General features: G+C 38.6%; 4 protein-coding genes across 4 annotated transcripts; 3 read left to right on the forward strand and 1 right to left on the reverse strand.

Moving 5' to 3' along the window:
* The first annotated feature begins 194 nt into the window (after positions 1-194).
* LOC136268068 (uncharacterized) lies at positions 195-2576 on the forward strand. The gene has a single exon (XM_066063297.1). It carries the CDS (start codon positions 233-235, stop codon positions 2468-2470), a length of 2238 nt encoding a protein of 745 aa, XP_065919369.1. The 5' UTR covers positions 195-232; the 3' UTR covers positions 2471-2576.
* Positions 2577-8137: 5561 nt separating this feature from the next.
* On the forward strand, positions 8138-9993 carry LOC136236869 (xylan 1,4-beta-xylosidase-like). The gene is given in 7 exon segments (XM_066027101.1): positions 8138-8151; positions 8153-8499; positions 8502-8621; positions 9056-9136; positions 9139-9224; positions 9227-9404; positions 9599-9993. Coding segments are annotated over 7 exon segments (1221 nt in total).
* Positions 9994-13090: 3097 nt separating this feature from the next.
* Positions 13091-16375, reverse strand: LOC136268074 (uncharacterized). The gene has a single exon (XM_066063303.1). The coding sequence runs from the start codon at positions 15452-15454 to the stop codon at positions 13205-13207; it is 2250 nt and encodes a 749-aa protein (XP_065919375.1). The 5' UTR covers positions 15455-16375; the 3' UTR covers positions 13091-13204.
* Positions 15455-19452, forward strand: LOC136268069 (uncharacterized). The gene is made up of 2 exons (XM_066063298.1): positions 15455-15533; positions 15596-19452. The coding sequence occupies exon 2, from the start codon at positions 15601-15603 to the stop codon at positions 19297-19299; it is 3699 nt and encodes a 1232-aa protein (XP_065919370.1). The 5' UTR covers positions 15455-15533; positions 15596-15600; the 3' UTR covers positions 19300-19452.
* The last annotated feature ends 74 nt before the right edge of the window (positions 19453-19526 follow it).

Genomic DNA, 19526 nt, shown 5'->3' on the forward strand with positions numbered 1-19526 from the left:
GGAGCAGACCAAAGAGTAGGGGGAAGGGAGTGCAACGGCTTTAACAACACGGAGTAGCTAAAATAAAGTTTGAAACATAGAACAACTGACTAAGCATTGTTAGAGTCTGGTTTGTAGTTTATTTGTACTCGTGCAAAAGTTATTTACATTAATACCTAACACATCACGTGCAAGTCGCGCAATCTACTCGAAGAGGAGGGGCTCAAATCATGTGATCAATCATCAGTACAAGATGATGCTACAACTCTTACCGCTTTTAATCCTATTCGTCACAATCGATGGTTGCTTGTCAATCTATCCCTTCCAAAACACTTCACTGCCATTCAGTGACAGGGTGTCTGATTTAGTACAACGACTCAACTTGCAGGAGAAAGTGGCTCAAATGTCACATGGAGGAGCTAAAAATAATGGACCAGCTCCAGCCATACCAGAGCTAGGAATAAAGCCTTACCAATGGGGTACTGAGTGTCTGCGAGGAATTGTTAAGGCAGGTACTGCCACATCATTCCCACAAGCTTTAGGATTGGCTGCCACATTTAATCCAGACATGATATATGAAGTAGCTAAAGCAACTTCCATTGAAGTGAGAGCATACAACAATCATTATGTGGAGAATTCAGATTACCAGTTTCATCATGGTCTATCTTGTTGGTCTCCGGTGATCAATATAGTGAGGGACCCACGATGGGGACGTAACCAGGAGACATATGGAGAGGACCCATACATGAGTGGAGTAATGGCTGCTGAGTATGTGAGGGGACTACAAGGAAACAATGATAGATACTTCCGAGCAATTGCTGGTTGTAAGCACTTTGATGCTTACGCTGGCCCAGAGAATATCCCTACTTCACGATTCAGTTTCAATGCAGTTGTGGATGTAAGAGATCTTCAGTACACATTTTATCCTGCTTTCAAAGCATGTGTGAGTGCAGGTACTTTTAGTATCATGTGTTCTTATAATGCTGTGAATGGAGTACCATCATGTTGTAACAAGGAACTACTAACTACTCAACTGAGGGACACATGGAAGTTTGAAGGTTACGTTGTCAGTGATCAAAGTGCTCTAGAGCGTATCTCTGATGCTCACAATTACACTAAAGATTGGCTACATGGTGCTGTGGCTGCTGCAACTGCAGGATGTGACCTAGAAGATGGCCCCCAAGAGAACAATACATTTGCTACTTTACAACAAGCAGTTAACCAACACTTAATTGACGAGAGTGTTATCAACACAGCTGTGTCTCGACTGTTCATGGCTAGGATGAGGTTGGGGGAATTTGACCCTGATGAGATGAATCCATACAAGAGTCTCAGCATGGACAATGTGTGCAGTGATGAACACAAACAGTTAGCAATCAATGCTGCCATTCAGACATTTGTATTACTGAAGAATGGACACAGCCTTCTGCCAATGAAGAAAGAAACTAACATTGCAATTGTTGGACCATTTGGAAATAATATTGATCTGTTGACAGGAGATTATGCAGTAGTACCTTGTAACTCCACAGCCAAGTCACCATATGAAGGGATCAAAGAGATGTCAGCAGGAACTGTAACATGTGATCAAGGATGTGAGAAGCCATCATGCAAGTACATTAATAATAGTAATCAGATTAAGAAAAATGTTCAAGCTGCTGATGTAGCTATTGTGTGTGTTGGTCTCTCATCTGAACTGGAGAGTGAAGGACACGACAGAAATGACATCTACCTACCCAATGGTCAGCTGCAGTTACTGAAGATGGTGGCTTCACTCAACAAACCAGTTTTGTTGGTGGTGTTTACAGCTGGTCCACTAGACCTGTCATGGGCTAAAGACAATGTTGCTGCCATATTACAAGTCTTCTACCCAGCAGCACCAACTGGAGATGCTCTAGCAAGAGTGATATATGGAACTGCTAGTCCAGCTGGTAGACTACCAGTAACTTGGCCAGCATCTCTAAACAATTACCCTAATATGACTGACTACTCCATGAATGGTCGAACCTATCGTTATCCCAGCAGTAACATCCCAACCTTGTTTCCATTTGGTTATGGACTATCCTACACAAGATTTGATTATGACTCACTAGTTCTTGCTAAATCCTCCATCTCTCCATGTATGAGTGTAACAGGAAGAGTGACAGTGAAAAATGTTGGCAACATGACTAGTGATGAGGTGGTACAGGTGTACCTCAACCAAACACAGATGCCTGATGAACCAGTACCTCGATTACAACTGGTCAACTTCACTCGTGTTGCATCCATTGGTGTTTCACAATCAGTCCAAGTTGAGTTTAGTATCACAGCTCGACAGATGGTAATGTACAAAGAGAAAGGGTACAAACCAGCAACTTGGGTGATCATGCCTGGGCAGTATAGTGTTCTTGTGGGTGGTCAACAACCAAACCAGGAGACTTCTGCTCCATCTATTATCCTACATACCCCATTCACCATTGATGGTAACCCTACCAAACTGGATGATTGCTCATAAGTTGAGTAGTTGTGGCTTTATGTCATACTGATACATGCATATATGTGTAGGTCTACAGTGTTACATTGTTGTGCAATGTGTTACATTTGTATTAAGTTATGTTGGTTCTTGGCATAGTAATTAATACAAGCAAAAACGATAGTTGAGGCATACATGGCCATCCTATTAGAGCAAATGTTACTTAGGGGTAATTACCTATGCCTCATTATGCACTAACTAATGGATACTTGTTTCAGTGGCAAATCCATAGGGGGGCATAGGGAGAATGTGCCCCCTCCGCCCCAAAGAAAGTGTACAAAAGATCGAGATGCTCTGATAGAGCACAGTCAAATACTCTATAGAACAGTCACCATCGCATTTACCTGTATCACACACAATGATTAAGAATCCTCCACAACCATTGCATCTGCAGTATTCTATAGCTAATCAATGCTGACCACTTAGAAAACATTATTATGACTATATACCTTTAGCTTCTGTTCCCTCAGACACCCTGCTTGGTATAGCTACCTACTACCCATTTATGCTACTACCCTGCACCCACCCATACAGACACTAAAATCTTAAGCAGTTAACAATAATGCAATTAAAGGTGGACATAATCTAATAATATTGTTGAAGGCAAGAAGGAGTAAAGGTGAGAGTTAATTTTGGCAAAAATGGTGTTCTAAAATGCTGGGAGTGATCCCTAGTAGATTTTGATATTGGAGTTGTATAGTGATAAGGATGGGATAACAATTAGAGATTAAGATTATCTTGTAAAACATAAGTATGTGCAACGTGATGGCCAATTAAGTTAGTTAAGCAAAGCAGTAACACTGCTTCTACAAAAGTAGACATTTATTGCATATCATGCTGCAGTGCATTGTACCTATTCTATGGTACTTCAAAAGTGAGATGCCCATATTGGAGATGCTATTAGAGAATAGGTTTTGTAACAGACATTGCATGGCCTTGGTACAGATAATATGACTTTTCCAGGTGTAGTGTTCTGTGTTCATCAAAAGGTATTAAGTGATTAGAGTATGTAATTAGAGATCACAAGATTCATACATCTGGATGTCCATTTCTCAGCCCATGTTGGAGAAAAATGTAGTATAGATGGTAAAATAGAATAAGTATCATCTGCATAGAGTTCACTTGGATGATGTCATTGATAAAGGGTTCACTGCATGTTATTACTATTAATAACTAAACTGTTGGAGATACTTATAGTCAATCTGATCCAGGTGCCAGAATTATTATTATTATTATTATTGTATAATGTACAAACCTCAATCACGAGTATAATGTACATGATTAGTTAACAAACTAAATGTTAATAAACTTAATTACATGTAACTATAATAGTAAAGATTTAAAAGTATCAACATTATCAGTTTCCACGAGGTGATCAGGTAGGTGATTCCATAGTCTAATTGCTCTAGGGAAGAATGATTGCATGTAGGAATCAATTCTTAAGGGTAAATGTAGGTATTTCCTGCTACTACTACGGGTGGTGCTTGGGACTTTATGAAGGATATGATCATAAGGGATATCTACATACTGATTTCAGTAGCATAATCAATAACCATCCCCATGAAATAACTGAGTTTCACATGACTGCTTTGAACAGAGGTTATCAAAAACATTGTGTCTGTCAAGTTGTGAGAAGATATAATACATAATATGTGTTTTACAGCAAATGCTAGTCAAGACATGGGCTTCTAAGGTATGCCAGTAGGGTAAAAATGTTTAGTAAGGGAATATCTGGTATCAGATCTCCCATCTACAGTAGTAAATGATGAAAAAGTTGAGGACATCTACTTTAGCTGTATAAGTATGAACATGAAAGCATTACACCCCAGATGAGCCAGCTGTCAGCAGGTTATTTCATGGTAAAGCCATATACCTCAAAGCATTTACTGCATGGAACTGTACGGTAGATAGTAAGGTGTTTGATTCTCATTCTTCACCATTACATCTATTACAAAGCAAATAATGCACAGGAGCAGGTCCAGGGTTTGGCAAGAAGGGTATGCCATGACCAGGGTAGCAGGTATAACTGACTATAGAAAGCAGGGGTACTCCCCAGAAACTAAAGGTGTTTAAATGTTTTATATAGGACTAAATTTTTGATGTAGAGTAATTAATACTTAAGTGATCTGGAGCTGCAGTTATGAGCCTAAAGTAAGAATGACATACAGGGGAACAAGTGCATTTAAATCCTTACAATCTATATATTCATACTCAGCGATGATTCCTAAACATTACATCTGGTGACTGTTCTATTAGAGCATTTGACTGACTGCTCTATATTAGAGTACCTTTGTATAGAACTTTTTTCTTCCTTTTTTTTTGGGGGGGGGGGGAGGTATGTGCTTTCTTCTAGATCTGCCTCTGATGCATGTACATTGTAATACAACATCTGCAATTTTAAGCTAGTTATTGAAGCTCTATATGAAACTATACACTGCATTACAACTAACATCTAGACCACAAACATTGAGCCTCTTATCCTGTGTAAATGCCACTTCTGATCAACATCTCCAGGAACTGGGTGTTTAGGCCACTGAACTGCTGAAGTATTTTGCTGGATCATGTGTAATCCTCTTGTATGCTGCCTTACCTCGGAATGTGCAATTGCCCCCTTGGACTCAGTTCATCATCTAAAGGCTCAGTGCTACGGATGGCAAACAGGAAGAATGGAATATTGAGGGATTATATATGAGTTTGGGCAATGAATTGAATATATTTGACCACTATTAGTGTATAAATAACCTTAAAATAGCATAAAGAAAATTTTTTTAAATATCAATGTTTTCAACTACCCTAATAGAACAGTCACTACTCTAATAGAGCAGTCATTTCCGTAGTTCGGTTAACCGAGAATCCGGATAAGTGGGGTCCGGATAACTGAGATTACACTGTATTTTTATATTTGTAAACTTGCCACATCCACTTGTGTGGTAATGCTGCCCTACCAGCTCTAGTAGTGTATGTCTGAGGATTCACCTCACTTAAATTATGTGATTACTTCATGTTGCTTTTGTCAATAATATTTCTTTCTGAACTTGAGGGAGTTATGCATTGATAAACAATAAGGTGGATCTACAATACAAAACTAAGTGTGCACATAGAGCTAATAAGGCAGACCTTAATTCAGGACCTGCATCTGATACACTTGTACATAGTTAGCTATACTTACAATGTTGTAATATGCTGGTCACTATTCTCTGTATAGTGCGTACTATAGTATGTACGCGTTGAGCTGGATCCTCAAAAACATTTAGTAACTCATGGATGCAATTACACATGATCTTGAAATTTGACGCATTTGTAGTACAGCTTGACCTACTAAAAATGTTTCAAGATCTTTTTGTTCAAATGCTCGACACAATATTCATGGTTAATCAAAATTTCCACCATACATTTCCTACGAAGAAGCCATAAAAATACAGTATCCGTTACACCCTTTCCCAAACTTGCAATGGAGCCAAAACACACATGTCCGTTGTTGACACTTTATTGCCACTGCTAATCATCTGGTTAGCTGAAATGTTAATTCTCTTGATAAAAAACCCAATTTTCATTTTTAGCTGTTTTTCAGGATCCAGCTCAACTTGTACATACCATACATAGGTAAACCAGAAAGCAATTTTTACATTGTATAGCTGGGTCTAAATGTGACTGGATCACTATAGCAACCATATGCCTAGCTACGAGGTTATGCAACAATTTAATGGCTGCAAGGTACAGCAAGTTTCTTCAGCAGCTGTTATAAGATTATTATGCTCATAAAGCAGTGTATTTTTGAACAGTGCACAAAAATCACTTGTGCTATCAAAAACATATCATACCATTATTCCCAAAATTATGCTACCACCATTTTGCAAGTGTCATATTCAACCATTTGCATTATATTAATGCTTTAGCTTTGTTTACATTTTCAACAAAAATCAGTGTACAAATAACAACATTACACAAAGATTTGCAAAAATGCTTTAAAATTCTAGTGTAATGACTGATTCCAACACATATATGTATTTTTCCTGAAAATTAAGTATGCTGTTTGTAATGGGCACGCATGTGATTGATCTGAATTCACTCTGACTACATGTAAAGCTGCTCTTTTGTAGAACATACAAAACACACAATACAAATACAGTTTATAAGTTCATAGCAAGCAATTTTGGCATTGTTGAGTTACTGATAATGCCAAGCAAAAGCAAATTTTTGCAGTGTAAAAAGCAATCACTATGTAGTTTCTTATAGTCTTTTAACATAAGTTTCTTATGTGGCTGTTCTATTAGAATATTTTGGCTGCCTAGATAGCTATTTACTTTCTTGTGCCATATTTTTATCCGGTGTGCATGAATCCACCCCTTAATCAGTGTGAATTTCATGCTAGCCACTACAACTTATTGCACAATGCTCACTGTTCTTGATTTATGAAAAGAATTTCTGTGGTATACGTATAACAAGCAGATAATACTGATGTAATCAGGTAGTCACTAAGAAGTGATGCTGTGGTTGCTCTATGTATTCATCACTCTGTCAGTTGTGGGTTGTGTAATAAGTTGATTAAATTTAATAATTAAACAGCATGACTTAACTTACAACACAAATGAGCACCACAAAGGTCAGGAGCAGATCTAGGATTTTCCAAGAGGGCGCTAAGCTAGGGGCATCTATAGTTGGGGCTAAAAGTGTGGCAACTGGTTGATACAGTTAGTAGTAGTAGTACAGTGTGCAAAGTACACTCAGCATGCAGACTATTATTTTTCTAGGGAGTCTGGGGACATGCCCTCACAGGAACCTTTTGCAGTTTTAGCATTCTGAGATTGACTTTGGCAGTAATTTCGAGTGAACCATTATGAGCCACTTTACCAAGTGAAATTTGCCTTATACTGTAGTTGAAAGAATTCTAATGATTGATGTTCTATTACAGTAGCTGACTGTTCTATTGGAGTATTTTGATGTTCAGCAATTTTTCTAGCTAGTCTAGCACTCATAGTAAAATTTTGGAGGGGGTGCTTCAACCCCTAAATCCGCCCTTGAGTGTTACACAAGAGGTGGTTGGTGATGAAAACCTCATGAATCAGCTGGTTAGCAATACCCCGAGCAGCACAAATAATAATAATATTACAGACCGCATGCATTATGTGATGCATGCGGTGTACAACGGGGTAGAACTCATATATATCACATAACTTTAATTAACATCAAGATGATTATTATTATTATTATTTATTGTTACTGGGCAGACGGCAATTGCCGATGTGCCCAGGGGGCGATCAACACCCCAAAGAAATCACACATATACATAAGATATACAGCAAACAATTAGATAGACAATAAGTAATTAGTAAATGTATCTATGTTTTCTGATTCTATGACAGATACTGGCAAGCTGTTCCAATCTTTGATTGTTCTTGAATGTTGATAATAACTGGACCGTGTACTGGGTTGAATAAAGTGGTGAGTGTGGTGATGTCTGGTGGATTGTTGAGTTGGCAAGAAATATGATGTTTAAATGCTTACCACTTTGGCTTTGTGCATCAAGATCAGTGGCTCTTTAACGATATATTCTTTCCAGAACATTTCCCTACCCTTCACTGACAGCCCCGGGGTATCACTAAGATTTAGTGCACCTACTCAACTGGCTTGCTGGAGAAAGTGACACAGATGGCACATGGAGGGACACGGCCCAGCCCCTGCTATAAAAGAGCTAGGAATAAAGCCTTACCAATGGGGTACTGAGTGTCTACGAGGAATTGTTGGTACAGGTACTCCCACATCATTCCCACAAACTTTAGGATTGGCTGCCACATTTAATCCAGACATGATATATGAAGTAGCTAAAGCAACTTCCATTGAAGTGAGATCATACAACAATTATTATGTGAAAAACTCAGACTACCAGTATCATCATGGTCTATCCTGTTGGTCTCCGGTGATCAATATAGTGAGGGACCCACGATGGGGACGTAACCAGGAGACGTATGGAGAAGACCCATACATGAGTGGAGTAATGGCCAGTGAATTTGTGAGGGACTACAAGGAGACAATGATAGATATTTCCGAGCAATTGCTGGTTGTAAACTCTTTGACGCATACGCTGGCCCAGAGTATATTCCTACTTTATGATTCAGTTTCAATGCTGTAGTGAGTGATAGCGATGTGCGATATTAGGATTTTGGTTTCGGTATGATATCAATACGAAATTGGTAAAATATTGAAATTTCGATACTTTTTCAATATTTTTTCTTTTGATTAATTGTGTGGGGCAAATGTTTATAATTAGCAGCTATGCTTTATAGAATTTGTGATGAAGGTAATAACCAGCCTTGGAAAATGGTAGACGCTTTTTAAAATGGCTAAACTGTACAGAACTGAGCTTCATTTCTACTGTGATTACACAATCACGCACCAAAAGTTGTAAATTACCAATATGTTACTCAATATATTGAAAATTTTAGCAAAATATTGAGTATACAATAAATATTGATATCAGTTATAAAAATATTGAGATTCGATACGACATCAGTATTGAAAAATATATTGCAAATGTCGATAATTTTTTGGTATATTGCACATCACTAGTGAGTGAGAGAGATCTTCAGTACACATTCTATCCTGCCTTTGAAGCTTGCATAAAGGCAGGCACTTTTAGTATCATGTGCTCTTCAATGCTGTGAATGGAGTACCATCATGTTGTAACAAGGAACTACTAACTACTCAACTGAGGGACACATGGAAATTTGAAGGTTATGGGTTGTTAGTGATCATAATGCCATAGAACATATTTCTGATGCTCATCATTACACTAAAGATTGGTTACATGGTGCTGTGGCTGCTGGAACTGCAGAATGTGACCTAGAAGATGGTGCTCAGGAGGACAATGCGTTTGCTACTCTACCAGAGGCAGTTAACCAACACTTGATAGATGAAAGTTCATGGCTAGGATGAGGTTGGGGGAATTTGACCCTGATGAGATAAATCCATACAAGAGTCTTAGCATGGACAATGTGTGTAGTGATGAACACAAATGATTAACAATCAATGCTGCCATTCAAACATTTGTATTACTGAGGAATGAATACAACCTTCTCCCAATCAAAAAGGATACTAAAATTGCACTTGTAGGACCATTCGGGAATAACAGTCATTTTCTGACAGGAGATTATGCAGCAATACCTTGTAACTCTACAGCCAAGTCACAACATGATGGGGATCAAAGAAATGTTAGCAGGAACTGTAGCCTCAGTGTGATCAAGGATGTGAAACGCCATCATGTGAGAACATTAATAAGAACCTACCGTTATCCCAGCAGTAACATCCCAACTTTGTTTCCATTTCCTTACGGACTATCCTATACAAGATTTGATTATGACTCACTAGCTCTTGTTAAATCCTCCATCTCTCCGTGTATGAGTGTAACAGGAAGAGTGACAGTGAAACATGTTGGCAACATGACTGGTGATGAGGTGGTACAGGTGTACCTCAACCAAACACAGATGCCTGATGAACCAGTACCTTGATTACAACTGGTCAACTTCACTCGTATCGTGTGGCATCCATTGGTGTTTCCCAATCAGTCCAAGTTGAGTTTATTATCACAGCCCAACAGATGGCAATGTACAAAGAGAAAGGATACAATCCAGCAACATGGGTGATCATGCCTGTCCTGTATAATGTATTTACTTTGGCCCCTTTTCTGTTACACCTTTTCAGCTCAGTGTAAGTCACTAAGTCTAAGTCCTTGAAATTAGGTTAGGTAATCCTAAGGCTGCAGCACATGTTGCTGTCAGACCTTCAGTGCTGGTCACTGTAAAGTGTTAATAATAATAATAACAATTTGTGGGTGGTCAACAACCAAACCAGGAGACCTCTGCTCCATCTAATGTCCTACACACCACATTCTTTATTGATGGTAACCCTACCAAACTGGATAACTGCTCTTAAGTTGGGTAGTTGTTTAGGATGTTGAAACATACTTTATTTTATAGTATTAAATACAGACACCTATACAAAGGCAGGGGGGCCTTATGCTTTATAATTTTTTTACTATGTGCTTGGAAGCTAGTAGTAGCTATACAGGTGTAATAGCATTTTAACCATTTCAAAATGAAAAGACAAAGAGAGCAAGAAGAATGGAATAATCTCTCCTTAGTGTTAATGACAGGTGGTCAAAATTAGTTTTTAGGAGTAGCTAAGGATTAAATTGGAACCATAAAATTGAAATACTCAGTAAACTACTCTAATAGAACATCCAAAATGATTTCATTAGAAACTGTGAGGGAAATGTGTGCATGCTGAAATTAAACCTCTTCTCAACATGCGCATTGTTATTACCATTGTGGCAAACATCCTGCCATACCACTTGCTTAAACCTAGAGTTCAAGTTTATAGTATAAACAATCAATTTTCTTTATTAGTGTTTTTGGAAGACCATTACTACAAATTGAATGATTGGGTCTCTTTAAAACTTTAATTGCAATTTTTGAAAATTTATTAAGGCTTTACATGCACAAGTACTGAAGCTCTGTAAGACACCTGGTACCTACAGCCTGTATGAGACATTGGCTATTTTAAAAAGTTGCAGAAAGGAGAAAAAACAAACCATGACTGAGCTTTGGTAGGCTCCCATTCAAATTCAATATATACACAGGTAGGTGTGTTCATGGGGCTTGGGTCGGTGAAGTATACAAATTTTGACAGCAGGGGTCTGGGGGTGTGCCCCCCTAGATGCTGTAGTCCTGTCAATGTTACAAGAGTAAATTGAATGGCTGCAGGACCAATGTTGGTTTAAATTATTAGTTTAAATGATGTTTAACCACAACAATTCAGTAATGGCATGGACTCCAAAATGGGGAGAGAGAGGAGGGAAGGGAATGTGTCCACTTCCCACCCACACAAAAAAACAATATTATATATCTCAATACTCTAATAAAACAGTCATATACTTATAGAACAGTCATCACATGCAATTGTTTCCCATTTACAAAAAAGTATCTAGGAGGCCAAATGTATGGTGCTGTGAGTGCTAGTTTTTTATACGGAGTAATGCACACGGTTGTCCCAGCTTTGTCATAGTTATATAACTTTAGGGTCATGCTGTAAATTATCACTTAACTAACAGTTAAAATTATCTGCACCCCCCAGCTCAAAGTGCTGTACCCCCTTTTCTAAACACTACTGATAATATTTCAGAAGTAACTTTTCCTGTGGGGTATGCTCCTAGACCCCCTAAATAGTGCATGCTATAATGTAGTATATAGTGCAAGACATTTAAAATTTCCAAATCATGAAGTAATATTTTATGTTGACAGGAATGACAGTTTAAGGTATAACTAATCTAAAGTATTAAGAGAGGGTCCATAGATGGAAAATCCATGAATTTTGTTGTGCACAGGTCTAGAGTCACAGACATCCTTCAAATGGATGCCGGTACCAAACTACCTCATAAGTTGTAGTTTAAAAGAAATCTGTTTGCAGGACCAAGAGTTCCATATTCTTGGTAGGATATGTTTACCCAATATGTCAACTAACTATATATTATAGCTAAACTGAGGATTATCATGAAAAGCTTTTGAGACTTTATACATAATCACGATATTTTAGTAAAATTATTTAGAATTTTTAGGTATCATTATAGTTGTTAGCTACTTTCAAATAAAAGAGATATAGCCAGCACATCAACAACCAAGGAAGCTGTCTAATTAGACCAAGGAAGCTGTCTTCAAAGGAAGCTCTGGTAGGGTTTTTTCCAGAACTAATCAAGCAAGATCAAAATAACCTTGCTAATAGAGCAGTCACCCAAATACAGCAGTCAAGCATTAATATACCAGTAATAGTGTTTGACAACTGCTGAAATTACTCTCAGATTCAACTTCAGAGGAACTACAACCTTGCATGAGAGCATGCTCCTTGACCCATGTGCCACTTACCTAGCTAGGTACAGGTGTATGTATTCATTATACATTATAAAGGTAATACTATGTACTGAAGTAGCTAGGCCATGGCATCACAGATTGGAGTTGATAAAACTCCTATTGGAACTGCCCAAGAATATTAGTTACCTTCACGATAGCTACACTACACTAGATTTTCAAGTCATTAATAACTGCACCATCTATGCAGTCAGAATTACTGTTGGAGAAAGCCATTATATCTTAAACTTCCAATCTAAGTTTGCCCATTTCAGCAGATATAATCTCCTAATAGCTGCTATGTAGCTATTTCCACAATGCCAACATCAACATAATTTGTATGACCTCTGTAACACATGTATGCATTTCATGGTTTACAGAATTTGGTTAGCAAATTTATGTACGCACACCAAAATTTTCTTTATGGCCAATTTTCATAGTCTGGTATCTGTGCACTTATACTTCTTGCAGTTGGACTTGAAAGGCACTACAGCAAAATAGTGACATATGTATGGTACTTCTGTAAGAATGTCATTTTAGTGACCTCAGTAGAGGGATATGTATATTAATTGAAATTTCATTGTTTATTTATTTTTTAATGCGGCAAGTCTGCATTGACGGTCTGTGTTGACAGTTTGTGGGCATGCAAGCTGCCCACAGCCTGGGTATGCATACGCAATAACTGCATCTACAGTACTTAACTACATGCAATCAGAATTGAATATAACATGTTACGTACATATGTGTCACAGTACAAAGCAAACATACATGCAGTACTGATGATAACAATTTTATTGCTAAACTGAAATATTTGCACAACTTAAGCTTCAGAGCAGTCATCCAGTTTGGTAGGGTTACCATCAATGGAGAATGTGGTGTGTAGGACATTAGATGGAGCAGAGGTCTCCTGGTTTGGTTGTTGACCACCCACAAATACATTGTACTGGCCAGGCATGATCACCCATGTTGCAGGACTGTATCCTTTCTCTTTGTACATTGCCATCTGTTGGGCTGTAATACTAAACTCAACTTGGACTGATTGGGAAACATCAATAGATGCCACACGAGTGAAGTTGACCAGTTGTAATCGAGGTACTGGTTCATCAGGCATCTGTGTTTGGTTGAGGTACACCTGTACCACCTCATCACCAGTCATGTTGCCAACATTTTTCACTGTCACTCTTCCTGTTACACTCATACATGGAGAGATGGAGGATTTAGCAAGAACTAGTGAGTCATAATCAAATCTTGTGTAGGATAGTCCATAACCAAATGGAAACAAGGTTGGGATGTTACTGCTGGGATAACGATAGGTTCGACCATTCATGGAGTAGTCAGTCATATTAGGATAATTGTTTAGAGATGCTGGCCAAGTTACTGGTAGTCTACCAGCTGGACTAGCAGCTCCATATACCACTCTTGCTAGAGCATCTCCAGTTGGTGCTGCTGGATAGAAGACTTGTAATATGGCAGCAACATTGTCTTTAGCCCATGACAAGTCTAGTGGACCAGCTGTGAACACTACCAAAACAACTGGTTTGTTGAGTGAAGCAACCATCTTCAGTAACTGCAGTTGACCATTGGGTAGGGTGATATTCCTTCTATCGTGTCCTTCTCTTTCAAGCAAGGATGAGAGGCCCAAGCAGATAATGACCACTTCAGCAGCTTGAACATTCTTGTTAATGGCATTGCCATTGTTAATGAAATAACAATATGGTGTGTCACATCCAAACTCATTAGTCACAGTTCCTGTTGACATCTCCTTGATTCCCTGATAGGGTGATTTTGCTGTAGAGTCACATGCCTTCACTGAGTAATCTCCTGACAGTAGATTAATGTCTTTTCCGAATGGTCCTACAATTGCGACATTTGTATTTTTCCTCAGTGGTAAAAGATTGTTTGCATTCTTCAGTAATACAAATGTCTGAATGGCAGCATTGATTGCTAACTGTTTGTGTTCATCACTACACACATTGTCCATGCTGAGACTCTTGTATGGATTCATCTCATCAGGGTCAAATTCCCCCAACCTCATCCTAGCCATGAACAGTCGAGACACAGCTGCATTGAGAACACTCTCATCTACCAAACTTTGATTTACTGCCTCTTGCAAAGCAGCAAATACATTATTTTCAAAGTTTCCATCTTCCAGGTCACATCCCGCAGTGGCAGCATTTACAGCAGAGTGTATCCAATCCTTAGTATAGTGATGAAAGTCGGAAATGTACTCCAGGGCTCCTTGATCACTAACAACATAACCATCAAACTTCCATGTGTCCCTCAGTTGAGTAGTTAGTAGTTCCTTGTTACAACATGATGGTACTCCATTCACAGCATTATAAGAACACATGATACTAAAAGTGCCTGCACTCACACATGCCTCAAAGGCAGGATAGAATGTGTACTGAAGATCTCTCTCGCTCACAATTGCATTAAATCCAACCCGAAGTACAGGCACATTTTCTGGACCAGCATAAGCATCAAAGTGTTTACAACCAGCAATTGCTCGGAAATATCTATCATTGTCTCCTTGTAGTCCCCTCACATACTCAGCGGCCATTACCCCACTCATGTATGGGTCTTCTCCATATGTTTCCTGGTTACGTCCCCATCGTGGGTCCCTCACTATATTGATCACCGGAGACCAACAAGATAGACCATGATGAAACTGGTAATCTGAGTTCTTCACATAATAATTGTTGTATGCTCTCACTTCAATGGAAGTTGCTTTAGCTACTTCATATATCATGTCTGGATTAAATGTGGCAGCCAATCCTAAAGCTTGTGGGAATGATGTGGCAGTACCTGCACCAACAATTCCTCGTAGACACTCAGTACCCCATTGGTAAGGCTTTATTCCTAGCTCTTTTATAGCGGGAGCTGGACCATTATTGTTTGCTCCTCCATGTGACATTTGAGCCACTTTCTCCTGCAAGTTGAGTCGTTGAACTAAATCAGAGACCCTGTCATTGAACGGAAGTGAAGCGTTCTGAAAAGGATAGATCGCCAGGGAGCTACCGATCGTAACACAGAGAAACAAATGTTGAAACATTGCTTTAGCCCCGCCCATTTTCAGTTGTAAACCATAATCGATTGTTCGCACGATTGTTTATAGGTTAGTTTGTTGATATTGCTTGCTACAATAAGTGGTAAGTGTAAACACAGCCTATGTTTGTTATACAGTGTACTAGCTCGTTGTATTCTCGTATAGATGCAATGTTGAAGTTTACTTTACTGACCGTTCTCCTCTACCACTTTCACGTGACCGGCGGATCCGAGACGCCGATGGATGATAATAGTCAGCCATTTATGTGCAACAGTAACATCAGCACGTTGAGTGCCGGTAAATACATGTTGACTAATACTTGTATTTTCGATAGTATCGATAATGTTGTCTTGTCCGGTGAAGGTAGCAACAATACTATCATCAACTGTACAGGTGAAGGGTCGATAACTTTTAGGAATGCAAATAAATTTACTGTGTCTAATCTCACAATTACTAATTGTGGAACTCTTGGCAGCAACCGCAGTTTCACATCCAATTTTCCTCTTCCACATGCCCTTATGAAGCACAAGATAGCCCTGCTCCTGATCAACTGTTCCAATGTGACTATAAGTAACCTCCACATGACACACAATCCTGGACTCAATCTTGTTGGAATAAATGTTTTTGGCAACTCTACTATGGATGGGGTTGTTATTGACAATATTGTTTCTAATACCAACGAGAATTTGACTTCATCAGCTGCTTTGTTTGAATTCCGTATCAGCCCTAATGTATTGAATGATTCATTCTTCTTGTTCTTCAAAAACTGCTATTTCCACGACAACAACAATTGGTTGCCTGACAGTACTTTGTTCGGTCTAAACAACTACATTGTTCCATTGCGAATTACCAAGACTGTAAATATACCAGTGGTAGCAGCCGGCTTGTCAATAGGATTCCTACAGAATGGTACCTATAGTGCTACTGTCTCCATCTCTCATACAAACTTCACTAATAATCATGGCCGGCTTGGTGGAGGTATGTTCGTTGCCTTCGCTAATCCCATCAACTATTGTAAGTTAACAATTGACAATTGTCTATTTGAAGGGAATGTCATTGATAAGGAATACATCCAGGCAAGTAATGGCGCTGGTCTCCTAGCCGCTAGTTTCTTTTACGAGAGGACACATCATCATAATCATTCAGATCAGCATTATAATTTTTTACATATATCTAATACAAGGTTTATAAACAATTCAGCAGTTGTCGGTACTTGTATTTATTTGTACTTGTTTGTAAACGGATTGCATTCAGCTGTGACACTCGATAATGTCACATTTGATAGTAACAAGGGAGATGTTGCTACGGCAATGTATGCTGAAGACCATATATTGTATCAGAAGCAAAGTTCAATATTCTTTAACCTAACAAATATCAGAGCCACTAATAACACTCTTGTTAATGCAACAGGTGAAGGCTCTAAACCAATATCAACTACAAATGGCTTAATCGTATTCTTTTCCATACAAAATGTAAAATTTTATGGTGACTCTAATATATTCAGCTACAATACCCCAGGTGCTATAGGATTATCGAACACAGATATCAACTTTGATGGAAACTTTTTCTTCATAAATAACACAGCACCTACGTATGGTGGAGCAGTATATTTGACTGCTGGTTCTACTATGGTCATTGCTAGTAACTCGTCTCTTCTATTTCAGTACAATGTTGCTGGCAAACAAGGTGGGGCCATTTGCTCTCAGTCTAAAGAGGGACTAGCTCAGTTATCTGCTACTTGTCCTATACAGTTTAAATTATTATCAAATTATTCTTTAAATGTTACATTTTTGAACAACTCAGCTCCTCAAGGAGGCAACTCAATATTTGCTAGTCATTTCTATCCTTGTGGCTGGTTCCCTCAGTTCGGAGTACGTACTGGAAATGACATTGATGTGTTAAAGCTATATAGAAAGGTATTTACTTTTCACCCCAACTACACAAAACAAGAAATAGTATCTACTGCCAATACAGTGTGCTTTTGCGATGATAGTAGTAGCGTATATTGTCATGGTACTAATCTTACTGTTCAGCCTGGAGTGAAAATGACATTAAAGTTTACAGTAGTTGATAGTAAGATGGCTTCAGTGCATTCAAGTATTCATCTAATATCACCTGACAGTAACAGTACAGTAAATCCTGATCGATTGTCTATAAACGTCGGTTGTACTGAAGTTAATGTCACATTTTATGGCACTGTCAAACAGACAGCTAATTTTACAGTTAGGCCAACTGTGCCTGTTTACACCAAGGGAGTTGGTTTGATGGTGAACTTTACTGATTGCCCGATTGGTTTGGTACAAAAGAAGGGATCAAATACTTGCAGTTGTAATAAACACTTAGCAAAGAAAAGATTTTGTAGCAACAGTACCAATACGCTGATTATTCCTCAAGGTGGATGGATGAACATATTTAATAAAAATCGTTCGTTGTATTTCAGCCCATTTTGTGACATTGCATACTGTCTAAACAGACAAAATGTATCTTTTATCGAAGGAAAAGACAACAGATGTAAACGGCATCGCCACGGGATCCTCTGTGGACAATGCAAAGCTAATTTCAGTGCTGTGCTGGGATCAAATGACTGTCTTCACTGCCACAACTATTCATTAGTCACAATTATAGGATACCTGGTTGTTGGAATATTCCTTGTTATCTCGTTGTCTTTGCTGAAGTTCACTGTGGACAAAGGTACCATTAATGGAGTTATATTTTATGCCAACATTATTTACATCAATCGCAATTTGTTTTATGCTGAAGAGATCTATGGTCCTCCACAAATAATCAACATGCTTAACTTGGACCCTCCTGTCGGCACGTGTCTTTATAAAGGAATGACAACACTTGTTAAAAATGTACTTGAGTTTCTGTTTCCCTTGTATCTGTGGCTACTCACTGGTGCTCTTGTTTTGCTTATTAAAAAATTTCCAAGTGTGTCACGTGTCTTTCACTCACCATCACAGTTGCTGGCTACACTGGTTTACCTGTCTTACTCAAAGTTGTTACAAGCAATTAGCTTTATAGTGACTCCTGTTACAGTGTCAGTGATCCGGAGTGGAAATAATGATGTCACTACTTATGCAGGCTGGTACTATGACGCTAACATCAGATATGACAACTTCTTACATCTTATACTTGTAATAGTCTCACTGTTGATATTTCTTATCTTGTTCCTCCCATTTACTATTATCCTCACCTTTCCCAATTATTTTCTTGGCTACAGGTATGTGGTACACTTCAAACCCATCATCGATTCTTACACTGCACCCTACAAGGACAGATGGGGATTCTGGCTTGGAGTTCACCTGCTGCTGTTGATATTGTTCTACATCTTCTCCATGATACCAGAGATTGATCGCAGGGAACTAATGCTCATCATTTTGCTATTCCTTGTCATCCTCACAGCTGTCCAACTATACTTTCAACCATACAAGAGTAAATGGATCAATTTTCTTGACACGCTGTTCCTGATCAACCTCCAGATGTCAGCCTGTGTTCTCTTACTGATTGTTAAGAAGGAAAATGGGTTCACATTGCCATATGCATACTTCTCAGTGACCGTCTATTTCTTTCTAACAGTCGCTGTGTTAGAAATGATTGTGATAGTGTCGTACCACATCATATTGGTGACTTGCATGGAGAAGTTCCTTATCATGATCAATAAGATGTATTGGAGGTTACGGCTATGCTGCGGGATGCAGGATACTATGCTACCAGATAGCATCAATGAGGATAGCTATCATCGCGACATAATCAGGTACTCTGACAGCCGAACACCCCTGCTTGTCAATTTGCCTGAAGCACCACCAAGATTCCGCGAATCATTTCTTGATTACGACAACTTGATCACCCCTCGTTCACAGTCATAATGACATTGTGTAGTACTTGTTTATAACTTTTATATTATTGTACTAAATTGTATTCATAGTAAGCAATAATATTGATCATGTAAATGCACTAATTTCAGTTTTGTATTGTGACATAAATAAAAATAATTATATAACACAGTTTTTTCTCTCTCATCTGTTACTACTATTGTCATCAGGTTTAAATGACTGGTAGAGTGATCCTGCCACTACTGCCATGACAGTGGCTC

This window comes from Dysidea avara, chromosome 10 (assembly GCF_963678975.1).
Source record: "Dysidea avara chromosome 10, odDysAvar1.4, whole genome shotgun sequence".
Taxonomy (NCBI): Eukaryota; Metazoa; Porifera; class Demospongiae; order Dictyoceratida; family Dysideidae; genus Dysidea; species Dysidea avara.